At 45.3% G+C, this 18,750-nt stretch overlaps 1 protein-coding gene across 1 annotated transcript in view; it reads right to left on the bottom strand.

Moving 5' to 3' along the window:
• Positions 1–18,750, bottom strand: part of LOC138661795 (cytochrome P450 2G1-like) — a 64,264-nt gene that overhangs the window by 31,253 nt on the left and 14,261 nt on the right. Inside the window, exon 2 of the mRNA XM_069746719.1 lies at positions 7,503–7,668. Coding sequence (XP_069602820.1) covers positions 7,503–7,668 — 166 coding nt within the window. The remainder of the gene's footprint in view (positions 1–7,502; positions 7,669–18,750) is intronic.

Here is an 18,750-nt window from a genome sequence, read left to right as displayed (position 1 = left end):
AGCACCGGATCCAGAGAAAATAACCGCCATAAGGGATTGGCCGAGACCTACCAGCGCAAAAGAAGTGAGGCAATTCCTGGGATTGGTGGGTTACTATCGCAGATTTATAAAAGGATTTACCAAGTTGGCAGCACCCTTGCAAGACGCCTTGGTAGGGCAGACGAAGAAACCTTCAAACTGAAGCCCTCCTTTCCAGTGGAACGACGAAAGGGAAGACTCCTTTGAACAACTAAAGAAGGCACTAACCGGTGAAGAGGTTCTGGCATACCCAGATTACCATCAACCTTTCATCCTCTACACCGATGCCAGTAATGTGGGACTAGGAGCGGTGCTGTCACAAAAGCAAGAAGGTCGGGAGAAAGTCATCGCGTTTGCAAGTAGAAAGCTCCGGCCTACTGAAAGAAAAACCAGAAAATTACAGCTCCTTCAAATTGGAACTACTGGCAGTAGTTTGGGCTGTGACTGAACGTTTCAAACACTATCTGGCCGCTGCAGAATTTATTGTCTATACTGACAACAATCCGTTGACCCACCTGGACACAGCCAAATTAGGTGCGTTAGAACAGCGATGGATAGCCCGGTTATCTAATTACAACTTCAAGATCAAGTATCGAGCAGGTCGCAAGAATGGAAATGCCGATGCCCTATCCCGGATGCCACACTTGAGAGATGTAGAAGAAGAAACGGGGGAGCTTGAAGAAATTGAACTACCAGCATTCCATCATCCCAAGGCAAAACATCATCAGTCAAGTACCTATCAGAAACAACAAGAGGTGAATTTTAATCCATTAGCACACCATAGATGGGCTGACACCCAAGACAGCAATCCGGCTGTGAAGTTGGTGAAGGAACTGTTAACTGAGCAAAGTGCATATCCTGATGAGGATGCCCCAGAAGAGACGCATCAACTCTGGAAAGAGAGAGGCAAAATGTTCCTGTATCAAGGGAAGCTCTGTAGAAGGTACACCAATCCGAAAACACATGAATTGGTTTGGCAGATTATCGTGCCTAAACAAGATGTCAAGATGGTCCTCGAAGCTTACCATAATGGTGATGGTCACTTCGGTTGGAAAAAGTTAGAAGTACTTCTAAGAGTAAGATTTTATTGGGTCGAGATGAGAAAATCAATCGAACAGTGGTGCAGAAATTGTGGCCCGTGCAACCTCAGAATTAACGATCAAAAGAACCAAAGAGCACCACTGCAGCCCATAATCACCAAACAACCACTTGAACTTGTAGCCATGGACCACGTGAAGTTGACACCAAGCCGGTCCGGCTATGTCTATGCCTTGACCATCGTGGACCATTATTCACGCTTCTTGGTAGTTGTACCTGTAAAAGATCTGACAGCAAAAACAGCAGCCAAAGTGTTCCAAACGTACTTTTGTAGACCCCATGGATATCCGGAACAGGTTCTCACCGACCAAGGTGCAGCCTTTGAATCAGAGATCTTCAGAGAATTCTGTAATATGTATGGTTGCAAAAAGATCCAGACGACGGCCTATCATCCACAAACAAACGGCTTATGCGAGAAGATGAACCATATTGTAATAGACCTACTAAAGACTTTACCTGAGACAGAAAGGAATCAATGGCCAGAGAAATTGCCTGACTTGGTGGATCTGTATAATCATGTCCCGGTGAGCTCCACCAACTGCACCCCAGCTTACCTTATGCGTGCAAGACCCGGCCAATTACCAATCGATCTAGAAATGGGAATTCTGAAACCAGACGCAGAAGTTCAAGACTCCAATTGGGATATCATACGGCAAAACCAGTATCGCCAAGTGCAAGAGAGTGTGGAAAGAAGCCTTCAGCAAACTAGAGAAAGACAAGAGCGAACTTTCAACCAGAATGCTCTAGCGACCCCATTAAGACCGGGTGACCAAGTGCTCAAAAGAAACCGTCGAACCAATAAACTAGACAATCAGTGGGAAGCCGTACCCTACACAGTTTTACCAACAAGAATGGATAATCCTAAAATGTGTCTCATTTGCAAAAACGGAGGCTTAACATCTGTATTAGTGTCAAGAGACAATCTTAAATTGTGTCCGGAAGCATTGAAAGAGCCAGAAGTTGTCCAGCCAGAACCAGAAGTTATTCAACCCATACAGGTTCAACCAGTAAAGGAAAAAGAAGAGGAAATGTATCACACCTCTATAGGAGACTTTCCCAAAACCCTACTAACATACCATGGTGCAGTAGTGGTTCCCATGGTGGCCTTTTACCCAACACCGAACCCAATACCAGAAGTCCCAAGACAGGAAGAGGCTGACCCCGTACTACAGGAGGTTCCAGGCCAGGAAGAACAGATTCCTGATCAGAGTAATCCCATTCACGGTGGACTTGCCAACTCCATAGTCATGGAATTATCTTTAGCAGAGTGGGCAGATACTACATCCGCAGTAGACAGTAGTACACCACATGGAGAGATACCGCTATTACGTAGATCACAGTGTAGTACCCAGGGTCAATTACCGGCCAGGTATGCAGATTACTAACTATAAAACTATAGTCATTGTTATCATTCTGCAACGTTTAAGCCCAGTGCCTACAGAGACTTGTCTGTATGAACTTCTTGCATATTCTTGTTTTCTTGTTATCAACCCGGAGGCACTAAATCAAAGCTCCGGAAAGACTGCTTTTTGAACTTTGCTTTTTGCTCTTTTTGAACTTTCTTTAGACTTTATATTGACAACTCTGTTGGAAAAATGGAACTAAATTCCTGGACACAAAGTGCAGTGCCTTTCCTAGTACCTTCAAGGATAGAACTGTATTAATGGACGCTATTTGAAGTGACTTATTACAGAACTCTATTTTTGTTTCCTTGAGTGGTTTTTGTAACTTTTCATTTTTAAGACTCTGTACATATTAATTGTTATTTCAAAATGTTATCGTCCCACAGTCCCGGAGTACTGTTCCTAACTAAGGGGGAATGTGGCACCCCTAGGGGTATTTGCCACAAAAATAGTTACTGACACTAAAAACAAGTACTAAGATAGCAAAACTGCACTACCACCTCCGGCCAGAAGGGGGAGCTCCAGAGACTCCCCTTGATCCATTCTGGTCTGAGAGAAGAACTGGCAGTTGGGCTAAGGAGCTGAAAGTGAGAGGTCATACAGCTGAATTTCTAACAGCCCTGTGACTGTTTCCAGGCCTAAATCACCGGCCTGAGAAGAAGAGGGACAGAGAAAAAGGACATTGTGAGAACCGGGTAGCATTAATCACTACCCAGAACAGGCGCAAAGACGGATACCGGATCCGTGGCTGTATTCATTATATATAATACAGCAACCGGAAAAACGTGAGGTGATATCAGCTTCACTAGGGCCGGACGCAGCAACAGACACAGAGTTCAGCGGTACTCCCGGAGGGGGTAAGCCGATAAAAGGACTCGGGTTGCCCGTCGAACCAGGACCCGGAGGGGACAGATTGGGCCGGCAGCCAGTTCACATACAGCAGCAGGGCCACACAGAAATTGCGTACAATAAGAGGCGAAGACCCCGGCAGGGTCAAAGTAATTCAGAGTTCCCATACAGACTCCGGTGACAGGACTGGTTGTAAATCCCTTTATGTTAAAGTAAACTGGTTAAACGTTTCAATGCCTCAGTCTTTTATTTGGACAATAGCCATCTATCCAGAATCGGGATCGTCACCATTGGGAGAACCTGCTGCTGATCAAGTAAGTGTCTGTCCCCTCACGATACCCCTTACACTGTGCATTGCCTGAGGCCACAGCACCGGGTCAAGCCACCCGTGACATCCCGCTTAAGAGATAGACCCCATTGGTCCGGTGCTGGGTATCCCGGTCTCTTGGGCATCACAACTGCTTTGCACATTCTTGGCATTCTCTTGATGAGCTTCAAGAAGTAGTCACCAGGAATGGTCTTCCAACAATCTTGAAGGAGTTCCCAGAGATGCTTAGCACTTGTTGGCCCTTTTGCCTTCACTCTGCGGTCCAGCTCACCCCAAACCATCAGGTCATCTGGCGTAGAACCCCATCACTCTCCTTCTTGGTCAAATAGCCCTTACACAGCCTGGAGGTGTGTTTGGGGTCATTGTCCTGTTGAAAAATAAATGATGGTCCAACTAAACGCAAACCGGATAGAATAGCATGCCACTGCAAGATGCTGTCGTAGCCATGCTGGTTCAGTATGCCTTCAATTTTGAATAAATCCCCAACAGTGTCACCAGCAAAGCCCCCCCACACCATCACACCTCCTCCTCCATCCTTCACGGTGGGAACCAGGCATGTAGAGTCCATCCGTTTACCTTTTCTGCGTCGCACAAAGACACGGTGGTTGGAACCAAAGATTTCAAATTTGGACTCATCAGACCAAAGCACAGATTTCCACTGGTCTAATGTCCATTCCTTGTGTTCTTTAGCCCAAACAAGTCTCTTCTGCTTGTTGCCTGTCCTTAGCAGTGGTTTCCTAGCAGCTATTTTACCATGAAGGCCTGCTGCACAAAGTCTCCTCTTAACAGTTGTTGTAGAGATGTGTCTGCTGCTAGAACTGTGTGTCATTGACCTGGTCTCTAATCTGAGCTACTGTTAACCTACGATTTCTGAGGCTGGTGACTCGAATAAACTTATCCTCAGAAAGAAGCAGAGGTGACTCTTGGTCATCATTTCCTGGGGCGGTCCTCATGTGAGCCAGTTTGTTTTTAGCGCTTGATTGTTTTTGCCACTGCATTTGGGGACACTTTCAAAGTTTTCCCAATTTTTCTGACTGACTGACCTTCATTTCTTAAAGTAATGATGGCCACTCATTTTTCTTTACATAGCTGCTTATTTTCTTGCCATAATATAAATTCTAAGAGTCAGTAGGACTATCAGCTGTGCATCCACCAGACTTCTGCACAACACAACTGATGGTCCCAACACCATTTATAAGGCAAGAAATCCTACTTATTAAACCTGACAGAGCACACCTGTGAAGTGAAAACCATTCCCGGTGACTACCTCTTAAAGCTCATCAAGAGAATGCCAAGAGTGTGCAAAGCAGTCATCAAAGCAAAAGTTTTAGTTGTTTCACACTTTTTTGTTAAGTATATAATTCTACATGTGTTATTTCATAGTTGTGATGCCTTCAGTGTGAATGTACAATTTTCATAGTCATGAAAATACAGAAAAATCTTTAAATGAGAAGGTGTGTCCAAACTTTTGGTCTGTACGGTATATATTGCCAATCATGACATACATGTACTGCAAATGTTGGGAAGGGATTACAGGGGTATTCTGAGCTCCAAGATTGTATCCTCATATGTATCAATTGTAATAATAAAATATTAGCAAATATCTCCAATTAGAAATGCTGCACAGTTCTTCTGATTATTTGTGTCGCTTACCCAATATGCAGGGCATTGCAGTAGCTTCGGTATCCATCATGACTAGTGTTGAGCGATACCGTCCGATACTTGAAAGTATCGGTATCGGATAGTATCGGCCGATACCCGAAAAATATCGGATATCGCCGATACCGATATCCGATACCAATACAAGTCAATGGGACATCAAGTATCGGAAGGTATTCTCATGGTTCCCAGGGTCTGAAGGAGAGGAAACTCTCCTTCAGACCCTGGGATCCATAGGGATGTGTAAAATAAAGAATTAAAATAAAAAATATTGATATATTTACCTCTCCGGCGGCCCCTGAACTCAGCGCGGGTAACCGGCAGGCTTCTTTGTTCAAAATCAGCGCTTTTAGCACCTGAGAATCACGTCCCGGCTTCTGATTGGTCGCGGGCCGCCCATGTGACCGCCACGCGACCAATCACAAGCCGCGACGTCACCGCTAGCTATTAACGCGCTCATTTTTTAAAAATGCGGTGACGTCGCGGCTTGTGATTGGTCGCGGCCCCGCGACCAATCACAAGCCGCTACGTCTTTGAAAGTCATTAACGCGCTCATTTTTAAAAAATGAGCGCGCTAATAGCTTGCGGTGACGTCGCGGCTTGTGATTGGTCGCGTGGCGGTCACATGGGCGGCCCGCGACCAATCACAAGCCGGGACGTGATTCTCAGGTCCTAAAAGCGCTGATTTTGAACAAGGAAGCCTGCCGGTTACCCGCGCTGAGTCCAGGGGCCGCCGGAGAGGTAAATATATCAATATTTTTTATTTTAATTCTTTATTTTACACATCTCTATGTATCCGATACCGATACCCGATACCACAAAAGTATCGGATCTCGGTATCGGAATTCCGATACCGCAAGTATCGGCCGATACCCGATACTTGCGGTATCGGAATGCTCAACACTAATCATGACCACTCATATAGTGATGGATAGCTGTTATTGGCCATAATCACGGATATCTAAGCTACTGCAATGATCTGCATATGAGGTAAGTGACATAGCGATTCAGGAGAACTATACTACATTTCTAATTGGAGGTATTTTCTAATATTATTATCATTATTGGGATAGGATCTTGGAGATGGGATTACCTAATTAAATTTATAGTTTAAAGGTACAGTATATAGACTGCTTAAAAAAATAAAGGGAACACTTAAGTACCACATCATATTACTTAATGAAATATTCCAGTTGCAAATCTTTACTCATTACATGGTGGAATTAATTGAGAACAACTTCAGTGAAAATGCCTCAAGACAAGGAAAAGATACTCAGTAGTGTGTGTGGCCTCCACGTGTCTGTTTGACCTCTCTACAATTCCTGGTTATGCTCCTGATGACACGGCAGATTTTCTCCTGAGGGATCTCCTCCCAGACCTGGATTAAAGCATCAGTCAACTCCTGGACAGTCTGTGGTGCAATGTGGTGTTGGTGGATGGAATGAGACATGATGTCCCAGATGTGCTCAGTTGGATTCAGGTTTGGGGACTGGTCATGTCAGTCCAAAGTATCAATGTCTTCATAATGCAAGAACTGCTGACACACGTAAGCCATATGAGGCCTAGTATTGTCATGCATCAGAAGGAACCCAGGGCCCAGTGCACCTGCATATGATCTCAGAGTGGATCTGAGGATGTGAACCTGCTCTCATCCGTGAATTGCATAGGGCGCCAAGGTCGAATCTGCCTATCTTGATGTTCTGTGGCAAATGTAAATTGCCCTGAATAGTGTTGGGCTGTAAGCACAACGCCCACTTGTGGATGTCGGGGCCTCACACCACCTTCATGGTGTCCGTTTCTGACAGACTGAGCAGACAGATGGATGTTAGTGGCCTGCTGGAAGTAATTTTGCAGGGCTCTAGCACTGTCTCTCTTTGCACAAAGGAGGAAGTAGCGGTCCTACTGCTGGGTTGTTGCCCTCCTACTTTCCTCTCCCCGTCTCCTGGTGTACTGGCCCGTCTCCTGGTACAGTATGTGCTCCATGCTCTTGATACTGTGCTGACTGACACAGCTACCCTTCTTGCCATAAATGTGCCATCCTGGATAAGCTGCAATTAAGCATCATGTTCCTGTATTATAAAGTAGTAAATCATTGTAGTTTTAATTGTACAATGATTTTAGAAACAAAATATATTGTTGCTCCGTACCTTGGCCTCCAGAAGTTATCCTGTCCAGCAGTGGTATGTGTCCCCTGGCACCAAAATCCTCTGCATTGTCAATGAGAGCCTCCTTCACTGCATCAGGGCTGCACAATACCACAACCGGATCCATTCCAATGTGGAGCGTATATACTGGTCCATACTTCTCACTCAGCTAGTGGAGGAGACAAGCAAAACAGGTCAACATAATTTGGATATTATAATGTTCCATGGACCAAGTATTCCACATTTCTGAATTATATGCTACATGAATAAAACTACATAACTAATGGAATTTTTTTTTAGTAGTCCGGTTTAGAACAAGAACTTGAGCTGAACTTGACCCAGGACCCCGAAACCCATATAAGTCAATGGCGACTTGAACTTCAGTAATGTAAAATGGTCAGAGCAAGGACTAGGGGGCTGCAAAATGAAGCAAATGTGGGTAACAGCAGAACAATTGTCCTGCAAACAAAGTTGGATAGAGAATTTACTTAAAGGGGGTTCTGTCACTATAGCAATCATGGTAAAATAGGAAGTAAATGAATAACAAACATTTTAACCATTCCCCCACAGAGACTGAGGCTTGCTACCACCTGTCCAATAAAAACTTCACCCACAGAGCATGGCTCACAATAGCCCCACAGAACCTTATTAAACATTTCACCCTCAGAGCATGAGGCACAGTACTCCCACAAAGTCTGATTTAAAATGTCATCCACCGACCATGGGGCACAGTACCTCAACAGAAGCTGATTAAGAATGTCACCCAGAGCATGTTTTTACATTTCCCCCACAGATCCAAAATTTCAGCTCCAGTGGCATACATTACAAGAGCTGCCGATGAAAAGCTGGTAGTATGATTTTGGATTGAGCTGGCGGTCCGCCATCAGGCTTGCAACTTGCAGTCCCAGCCTCTTTGCCATAGGACACCTCCTCAATACTGTTGCCTAAGGGAACTAGGGGGCCCAAAGTGTTTACTTTGAAAAATGTATTGTACAAAGCAGGCAACCACACTTGATTGCTCCAGCTAGGAATAATGGAATAGTAGTCCATTTCTATTTTCTTGTTTGTCGGAACGGAGGCCATAATTAATAGGGGACTGTTATGATCCGGTGACTTTGGAGCTGCATGAGAACTTTCACTGGAGATGGTGGCCACTGTACTGACCGCAATCCTGAACTTAACACCGCAACTAGAAGTAGCCGTGGAGTGTACCTAACACACCTAGACACTTTGTCACAGCCGGAGAACTAATTACCCCTAAAGATGGAAAGAGGAATACTATCTTGCCTCAGAGAAAATCCCCAAAGGATAGACAGCCCCCCACAAATATTGGCGGTGAGTTGGAGAGGAAAAAACACACACAGGCAGAAAACAGAATTTAGCACAGGAGGCCACTGTAGCTAAATAGGACAGAATAGGACAAAGTTCTGTGCGGTCAGTAAAAAACCCTTCAAAAACATACACTGCAGAAATAACAAAAATAACCTACATCTAACTAATAGATGTAAGAGCGTAAATCTGCAACTCCAGTGAATCCTACAATCAGTGCAGGAATACAACTGAAACCAGCACACAGCAGTGTGCCACAGATACAAAGAACCAAACACTAATCTTTGCAGAATTTGGCAGCAGGCAAGAGAAGCCAGAAAGTGATCCAACACTTCACAAGGAACATTGACAACTGGCAAGGGCTAATGAATACTGCACACTTAAATATCCCAGTCTGAACAGCAATTAGCAGATACACCTGGCCAAGACTGTGACTCAGAGACAACTGCATTCCCACCTACAACCACTGGAGGGAACCCAAGAGCAGAATTAACAACAGGGGACACGGTGGAAGGCAAAGTGAAGAAACTGGAGGCACTCTCAGCCTTACAATCTTAAACCTCCTCTACTTATTCTGCCCCTCACCATTAGTACAGCAGTACTTAGTCCTATGAAATTATGCAGAAAGTAAGCATTGCATAGTGCGCACATTATATTGTCCACAATATCACCATGGGACAGAGTAACCTCACAAAATCTGATTAATAATTTCACCCATAGACCATGCTGCACAGTATCTCCACAGTTGCTGGTTAAAAATTTCACCACTGGGCCATAGAGCACAGTACCCACCACAGAAGCTAATTTCAATTTCACCCACAGAGCATGGAGCAGAGCACCCCTTCAGAAGCTGATACCAACTTCAACCCTTGACCATGGGGCAGAGTGCTCCCGGAGAATGTTATTCAAAATTTTACACACAGAGCTTGTTTTCACAGTTCCTCCACTGAGCCAAACTTTTACTAACAGTAGCATAAAGTAAAGCAACCACAGATAAAAGGCTTGTAGAATAATTTTTAGTGCTGATGAGCGCACACTAAAAAGCTTGGGTACTCGTTACTCGAGTCGAGCAAATCGTAATGCTCAGGTGCTCGACCCAAGTAACGAATATAATGAAAGTCAATGTGAAATATAAGCATTTTTCCAGAGGCCCCCCTGGAGGTCTGGAGGGGGTCTAAAAATTGCTGAAAACAATCGAAACAGTGCTGAAATGTCATGGGAACAGCATGGGGAAGACCTCTTTGAATCGCAGGTCAGTGCTGAGACAATGTTGTCAGATTATTTTGCCACTTTTACGGACTGACAATAAAACATACAAAGCCGCACTTAAGGCAAGTTTCACACGTCCAGATAATTCCAGTACTGTATAAAAACGGTACTGAAGTTATCCGAGTCCGTGTGTCGTGTGCTCACGTGGCACATCAGTGTGGCACACGAGCGGCCACACGAGCGGCACACGTGTGCCGCCTGTGTGCCCGCTGGGTACCACATGCACCGTGCAGGAGACAGCGCTAAAGTTTAGCGCTGTCCCCTGCATCGTGCTGAATCCGCGATTCATATCTTCCCTGCAGCAGCGTTTGCTGCAGGGAAGATATGAATAATAGTGTATAAAATTAAGATCTATCTGTCTATCTGCAAACGCTGCTGCAGGGAAGATATGAATCGCGGATTCAGCACCAGTGGGGGGGACAGCGCTTAATGTAGCGCTGTCCCCTGCACGGCACACGGACTGCACACGGACAACGTCTGTGTGCGGTACATGTTTTACAGGGACCCATTGACTTTAATGGGTCAGTGTAATATGTGCGCTCCCACGAACACTGACATGTCTCCATGTTTGGCACACGGAGACACAGTCCGCAAAAAATCACTGACATCTGAACAGATGCAGTGATTTTAATGTGTCTACGTGAGTCAGTGTCTCCGGTACGTGAGGAAACTGTCACCTCACGTACTGGAGCCACTGACGTGTGAAACCGGCCTAAAATGAATTTGACTTGAAAAAATGTTAAGAAACATTATCTACAGGATAATGACTTGCATATAAAGCAAAATAAATAAGAGAAAAAAAAATGCTCATAAGTCCAAAATCCATCTTTACATCCAGAGAAACAAAAACGGGTAATTCATGCCAGTGATAGTCACAGGCTTAAAGTGCATTTAAAATCATATGCGTTACAACGGTCATTGCCGCCTATCACAATTGACTAACGTGGCACGACCGTTGAAACGCGTATGATTTTAAATGCACTTTAAGCCTGTGACTGTCACTGGTATTAATTACCCATTTTTGTGTCTCTGGATGTAAAGATGGATTTTGGACTTATGTGCTTTTAATGAAAATGGAATAAAAGTTATTTTTTATGGATATCACCCACGCTGGACTTCTGCTTCACCTTCATACTACTTGCAGCAGTACATGATCCGCGCGGTGGGACTGAGAGGAGGTGAGCTGATCTTTGTTGATTTTTTTTTAAATGCTCCTCCACACCTGTGTTCACACACAGGTGCTACCTTTTTGTACTTTAGCATTGCTTTCAATGGTGAAAAAAACATTCAACAGAAAATGTAATGTTATCATTTTAATATCTTATCTGACCATGTGGTGTGAGACATGATCAGAAACATAGAAAGTCGCAATTTTTACATTGCAGCTAGGTTTGCATTATAGTAGGTCATGGGTCTTCCAACAGGACAATGATCCCAAACATACATCAAGAAGAACCCAGAAATAGATTAAAACGAAGCACTGGAGAGTTTAGAAGTGGTAACTCCAGCACCACTAGTGTAAAGTCTCCCACCACTACCTGTTATATACAGATGTTAGAGAGAGACTGTGAATGGACACATGAAATCAGTTAATTTTGCTTGCTTTGATAAATTTCTGAGTACAGAACACTGTAAAAACCATGAATCTGTCAATAAGTCCATGGTGAAAAGTGACAGCTAGGGTTGAGCGACTTTTCTTTTTATGGAATCGGGTCGGGTTTCACGAAACCCGACTTTTTCAAAAGTCGGGTCGAGTGAAATCGGCTGATCCTATAGAAAAGTCGGGGTCGGGGTCAGCCGAAACACAAAACCCAATGCAGTGCATTGGGTTTCTAATGGTTCCCAGGGTCTGAAGGAGAGGAAACTCTCCTTCAGGCCCTGGGTTCCATATTTAAGTGTAAAATAAAGAATCAAAATAAAAAATATTGATATACTTACCCTTGGACGCACCCTGGTTCTCACCGGCAGCCTTCCTTCCTAAGAATCAGCACCTGAAGGACCTTCGATGACGTCGCGGTTTGTGATTGGTCGCGTGAGCGGTCACATGGGAATCACGCGACCAATCACAAGCCGCGACGTCATCTAAGGTCCTTCAGGCGCTGATTCTTAGGAAGGAAGGCTGCGGGTTAGAACCAGGGCGCGTCCGAGGGTGAGTATATACCTATTAGGAATATACTCACCCTCGGATGCGCCCTCGGACGCTTCCTTCCTAAGAATTAGTGCCTGAAGGACCTTAGATGACGTCGCGGCTTGTGATTGGTCACGTGATGCCCATGTGACCGCTCACGCAACCAATCACAAGCCGCGACGTCATCGAAGGCCCTTCAGGCGCTCATTCTTAGGAAGGAAGGCTGCCGGTGAAAACCAGGGCGCGTCCGAGGGTGAGTATATCAATATTTTTTTATTTTTATTCTTTATTTTACACTTAAATATGAATTCCGATACCGATTCCCGATATCTTAAACATATCGGAACTCGGTATCGGAATTCCGATTCCAGATCAGAAGATCGCCGACCTCATGGCCGACCCCATACAGGGGTCGGGTCAGGTTTCATGAAACCCGACTTTGCCAAAAGTCGGCGACTTCTGAATCTGGCCGACCCGTTTCACTCAACCCTAGTGACAGCAGCAAGGCTTTGATTTTATAAGGCAATAATCCCTGACTAAATGCCTGTGATATGCAATACCTACTGCCACACCTCAACATACACAAATTGCAGATATGAGCGGTATTATTGTAGAATATAGAAGGGATTTTAGCCGGCAATGAAAAGATTTTTTTCTTGTACATTGCAGCAACAAAGTCTAGAGAAACACAAGTAACGCTGGCAGCTTGGATGAATTTCAGAGTTCAGAATACTATAACAAACATGAAACATGATCAATCAGTCCATGGTGAAAAGGGACAGCAGCAAGGCTTAGATTTTATAAGGCAATATTCCCTGACTAGGGAAATGTAGCGTAACTGGCCACAAGCACTTGTCGAGGTGTTCGTGTTAAGTGGATCTTCCCAGTCACAGCGTTGATCAGTACATGGCTGATCCTATGGGACATGGGTTTGTGAAAAGCGGTGATGGCACACCAGGAGAAATAGTGGCCGCTAGGTACCACATACCACCGTGATGAGGTTTCGGAAAGCTTCCATCTCCCAAGCCTAAATGGCAACATTTCCAGGGCAAGCAGTTTGGAAATGAGGCCGCTTAGTATTGTAGCCTGTGAGCATGTTTGCTGATAATGGATGCAACTGTGCAACAACAGTTGCATAGTGCGAGTCATCTTTGTCTACTGTTGTGAATTCTGCTTTTGGGCTCCCTCCGGTGGTTGTAGGTGGTAATGCAGTTGTCCCTGGCCTGCAGTCCTGGACAGGTGTATCTGCTAATTGCAATTCTGACTGGGGTATTTAGGTTTGCAGGACTCATTATTCCTTTCCAGTTGTCAATGTTTCTTGGGAAGTGTTGGATCCCTGTCTGGCTTCTCCTGCTTAGCTGCCAATTCAGCAAAGATAAGTGTCTGTTTCTTTTTCTATGGCACACAAGCTGTGTGCTTGTTTTTTTTATTGTATTCCTGCTCTGTGTGTAGGAGTCTCTGGAGTTGCAGATATACATTCCACGTCTTTAGTTAGATGGAGGAATTTTTTGTATAATCTGCTGTGGATATTTTTGGAAGGGTTTTCATACTGACCGCACAGGACTCTGTTCTATCCTTTCCTATTTTAGCTAGAGTGGCCTCTTTTGCTAAATCCTGCTTTCTGCCTGTGTTTGTCTTTCCTCTCCTACTCACAGCCAATATTTGTGGGGGGCTGCCTATCCTTTGGGGTTCTGCTCTGAGGCAAGATAGTATTCCTATTTCCATCTATAGGGGTATCTAGTCCTCTGGCTGTGACGAGGTGTCTAGGGTTTGTTAGGTACACCCCACGGCTACTTCTAGTTGCGGTGTTAAGATCAGGATTTGCGGTCAGAATAGTTACCACCTACTCCAGTGAAAGTTTTCATGCTGCTCCAAGGTCACCGGATCATAACAGTACAACTGGCCCATAATGAGTTAAATGCATCTCAGAAGAAGGGAAGAAAGGTGTTGAGCCATTTTTTTTTCTTCAGTCTGCTTTATCTTCTCTTCCCTCTTTATCTCTGGGTGGCTGATAAGCCTAGTGCTAGCATGAATGTTCAGGAATTAGCTTCTCGTGTAGACCAGCTTGCTGCTAGGGTACAGGGTATTTCTGATTATATTGTTCAGACTCCTGTTTTAGAACCGAAGATTCCTACTCCTGATTTGTTTTTTGGTGACAGGTCCAAATTTTTGAGTTTTAAAAACAACTGTAAACTGTTTTTTGCTTTGAGACCTCGATCCTCTGGTGATTCCATTCAGCGGGTTAAAATCGTCACCTCCCTGCTGCATGGCGACCCGCAGGATTGGGCGTTTTACCTGGAATCTGGGAATCCGGCTTTGCTTAATGTAGACTCCTTTTATCAGGCGTTAGGATTATTATATGATGAACCTAATTCTGTGGATCAAGCTGAGAAGACCTTGTTGGCCTTGTCTCAGGGTCAAGAGGCGGCAGAATTGTATTGTCAGATATTCAGAAAATGGTCTGTGTTGACTAAATGGAATAATGATGCTTTGGCGGCAATTTTCAGAAAGGGTCTTTCTGAATCCGTTAAAGATGTTATGGTGGGGTTTCCCACGCCTTCCGGTCTGAGTGATTCTATGTCTCTGGCCATTCAGATTGACCGGCGCTTGCGGGAGCGCAGAACTGTGCACGCTGTGGTGTTGTCCTCAGAGCAGATTCCTGAGCCAATGCAGTGTGATAGGATTCTGCCTAGAACGGAACGACAAGGATTCAGACGTCAGAATGGGTTGTGTTATTATTGTGGCGACATTGGCTTGAGGGAGCTAAGCACCGTATTGTGGTCTTGACCGATCATAAGAATTTGATTTACCTCGAGTCTGCCAAACGGCTGAATCCTAGACAGGCTCGATGGGCCTTGTTTTTTTCCCGTTTTGATTTTGTGGTCTCGTACCTTCCGGGTTCTAAGAACATTAAGGCTGATGCCCTCTCTAGGAGTTTTTTGCCTGATTCTCCTGAGGTCTTAGAATCGGTCGGTATTCTGAAAGAAGGGGTGGTCCTTTCTGCTATTTCCCCTGATTTACGACGGATTCTTCAGGAGTTTCAGGCTGACAGGCCTGACCGCTGTCCTGTGGGGAAACTGTTTGTTCCTGACAGATGGACTAGTAGAGTGATTTCTGAGGTTCACTGTTCCGTGTTGGCTGGTCATCCTGGCATTTTTGGTACCAGAGACTTGGTTGGTAGGTCCTTTTGGTGGCCTTCTTTGTCGCGTGATGTGCGTTCTTTTGTGCAGTCCTGTGGGACTTGTGCGCGGGCCAAGCCTTGTTGTTCCTGTGCTAGTGGGTTGCTTTTGCCATTGCCGGTCCCTGAGAGGCCCTGGACGCATATTTCTATGGATTTTATTTCCGATCTTCCGGTTTCCCAGAGGATGTCGGTTATCTGGGTTGTTTGTGACCGGTTCTCTAAGATGGTTCATTTGGTGCCTTTGCCTAAATTGCCTTCCTCTTCGGATTTGGTTCCGTTGTTTTTTCAGCATGTGGTCCGTTTGCATGGTATTCCTGAGAATATTGTGTCCGACAGAGGTTCCCAGTTTGTTTCTAGGTTTTGGCGGGCCTTTTGTGCTAGGCTGGGCATTGATTTGTCTTTTTCTTCTGCGTTTCATCCTCAGACAAATGGTCAGACCGAGCGAACTAATCAGACTTTGGAGACTTATTTGAGATGGTTTGTGTCTAGAGTTGAGCGACCTTGACCTTTTTAGAGTCGAGCCGGGTTTCGCGAAACCCGACTATCTCAAAAGTCGGGTCGAGTGAAATCGGCCGATTATGACGTAAAGTCGGGATCGACCGAAACACGAAACCCAATGCAAGTCAATGGGGCAGCATAGTCGGCAGTGAGTGGGGGCCAGGAAAACACCTAGAGTGCCCATTTTAATGTCAAAACCATCCATTCTTCTTAATGAAGCTTGTCAAGCGTAATTTACCTTATAATAATTGGAAGGCATTTGAAATTGGGGGTCATTTGGCTAAAGTTGTGGTGGGTAGGGCTGGTTCAAGTAATTAGTGGGCCCAGGAAATCTGGACCACGTCACGGCAGTGGAGCAGGGAGAGGTAAGTATTTCAACTTTGCAAGTGCTGTGAACCTGAGCAAGCAGGGGGGGCCCACTCGTTGGCATTGGCACTGGCACAGGGCCCCTCAAAGTACAGCGGTGTATTTGCACGGCGGGGGCGCCTCCCACCGGCAGCAACACTTTTGCGTACTATGAGAGGCCCTGTGCCAGTGACGTCGCCAACTAGTATTCCTCCCCCCACCTGATGAAGGAACCTGCACTTTCATCTGCACCTTCCTCTTTGTCCCCGTGTAAGGTGGTATGGTATGCGGGAAGAGCAACCTGACTTTCAGCAGGGTCACAATGTTGTTGTGTAGCGTGCACGGGGAATGTTGCGTTATGGGTCAATGTACCAGCAGACTCATCTATCACTGGCTGGGCAATGGGCAGGATGAGGAGGAAACACAGATATAGGCCCAAAGAATAAAGTTGGCTAAATGCAGTTCAAAATTGGTAACACAGGAATAACCAGGGGGCATTGCAGTGGAGGACAACTGGAATGAGAGGCAGACACCGATAGTAGGCCCCAACCCAACTAGTAGGCCAAATGCAGTCTAACATTAACAACTACTTAACGAGCGCCTGAAAACGGAATTTCAGGACAGGAAACCAGGAGAACAGCAAGGAGCAGCAGACACTGTTAGTAGTCCCCAAACCAACTAGTACGCCAAATGCAGTTGTTCCATTTAACCACAATTTAACGAGAGCCTGAAGATAGAAGCTCAGGAAAGGCAACCTGGAGAACACCTTGGAGTGGAACACACCATCTCTCTCCACCCCATACCCATTTTGTAGGCCTAATGCAGTGTAGTTTTCTACAACTACTAAACGAGAGTCGGAAGACCGAAGCAATGGCAAGGAAACCTGGGGAACACCTTGGAGTGTAACACACCATCTCTCTCCACCCGATACCCATTTTGTAGGCCTAATGCAGTGTAGTTTTCTACAACTACTAAACGAGAGTTGGAAGACCGAAGCAATGGCAAGGAAACCTGGGGAACACCTTGGAGTGTAACACACCATCTCTCTCCACCCGATACCCATTTTGTAGGCCTAATGCAGTGTAGTTTTCTACAACTACTAAACGAGAGTCGGAAGACCGAAGCAATGGCAAGGAAACCTGGGGAACACCTTGGAGTGTAACACACCATCTCTCTCCACACGATACCCAATTTGTAGGCCTAATGCAGTGTAGTTTTCTACAACTACTAAACGAGAGTCGGAAGACCGAAGCAATGGCAAGGAAACCTGGGGAACACCTTGGAGTGTAACACACCATCTCTCTCCACCCGATACCCATTTTGTAGGCCTAATGCAGTGTAGTTTTCTACAACTACTAAACGAGAGTCGGAAGACCGAAGCAATGGCAAGGAAACCTGGGGAACACCTTGGAGTGTAACACACCATCTCTCTCCACCCGATACCCAATTTGTAGGCCTAATGCAGTGTAGTTTTCTACAACTACTAAACGAGAGTCGGAAGACCGAAGCAATGGCAAGGAAACCTGGGGAACACCTTGGAGTGTAACACACCATCTCTCTCCACCCGATACCCATTTTGTAGGCCTAATGCAGTGTAGTTTTCTACAACTACTAAACGAGAGTCGGAAGACCGAAGCAATGGCAAGGAAACCTGGGGAACACCTTGGAGTGTAACACACCATCTCTCTCCACCCGATACCCATTTTGTAGGCCTAATGCAGTGTAGTTTTCTACAACTACTAAACGAGAGTCGGAGGACCGAAGCAATGGCAAGGAAACCTGGGGAACACCTTGGAGTGTAACACACCATCTCTCTCCACCCGATACCCATTTTGTAGGCCTAATGCAGTGTAGTTTTCTACAACTACTAAACGAGAGTCGGAAGACCAAAGCAATGGCAAGGAAACCTGGGGAACACCTTGGAGTGTAACACACCATCTCTCTCCACCCGATACCCATTTTGTAGGCCTAATGCAGTGTAGTTTTCTACAACTACTAAACGAGAGTCGGAAGACCGAAGCAATGGCAAGGAAACCTGGGGAACACCTTGGAGTGTAACACACCATCTCTCTCCACCCCATACCCAATTTGTAGGCCTAATGCAGCCTACTTTCCGACAACTACTAAACGAGAGCATGAAGATCGAAGCTCAGGAAAGGCAACCTGGGGAACACCTTGGAGTGTAACACACCCTCTCTCTACACCACGGAAGGGCTGATTCTTAGGAAGGAAGGCTGTCGGAAGGAAGCAGGGTGCGTCCGAGGGTGATTATATTCTTATTAGGTGTATACTCACCCTCGGACGCACCCTGCTTCTTTATTTGTAATGAATGTTTATTTGCAATGTGGTTTTGACTTACTCTATTTTTTTGGTAAATAATGATTTTATTATTTTCATTGTTTTGCATCTTCTTGGCAATAATATAAAGAAGACGCGACAGGACAACACTCGGTGGATGCCATATCTGTGTTTTAAATTGAAAAAAACTTTCAGTTAACTAC

This window comes from Ranitomeya imitator, chromosome 2, assembly GCF_032444005.1.
Source record: "Ranitomeya imitator isolate aRanImi1 chromosome 2, aRanImi1.pri, whole genome shotgun sequence".
In the NCBI taxonomy this organism is placed as follows: Eukaryota; Metazoa; Chordata; class Amphibia; order Anura; family Dendrobatidae; genus Ranitomeya; species Ranitomeya imitator.
Note: the sequence above shows the minus strand (reverse complement) of the source record. Positions and strands in the feature narration are given on the sequence as shown.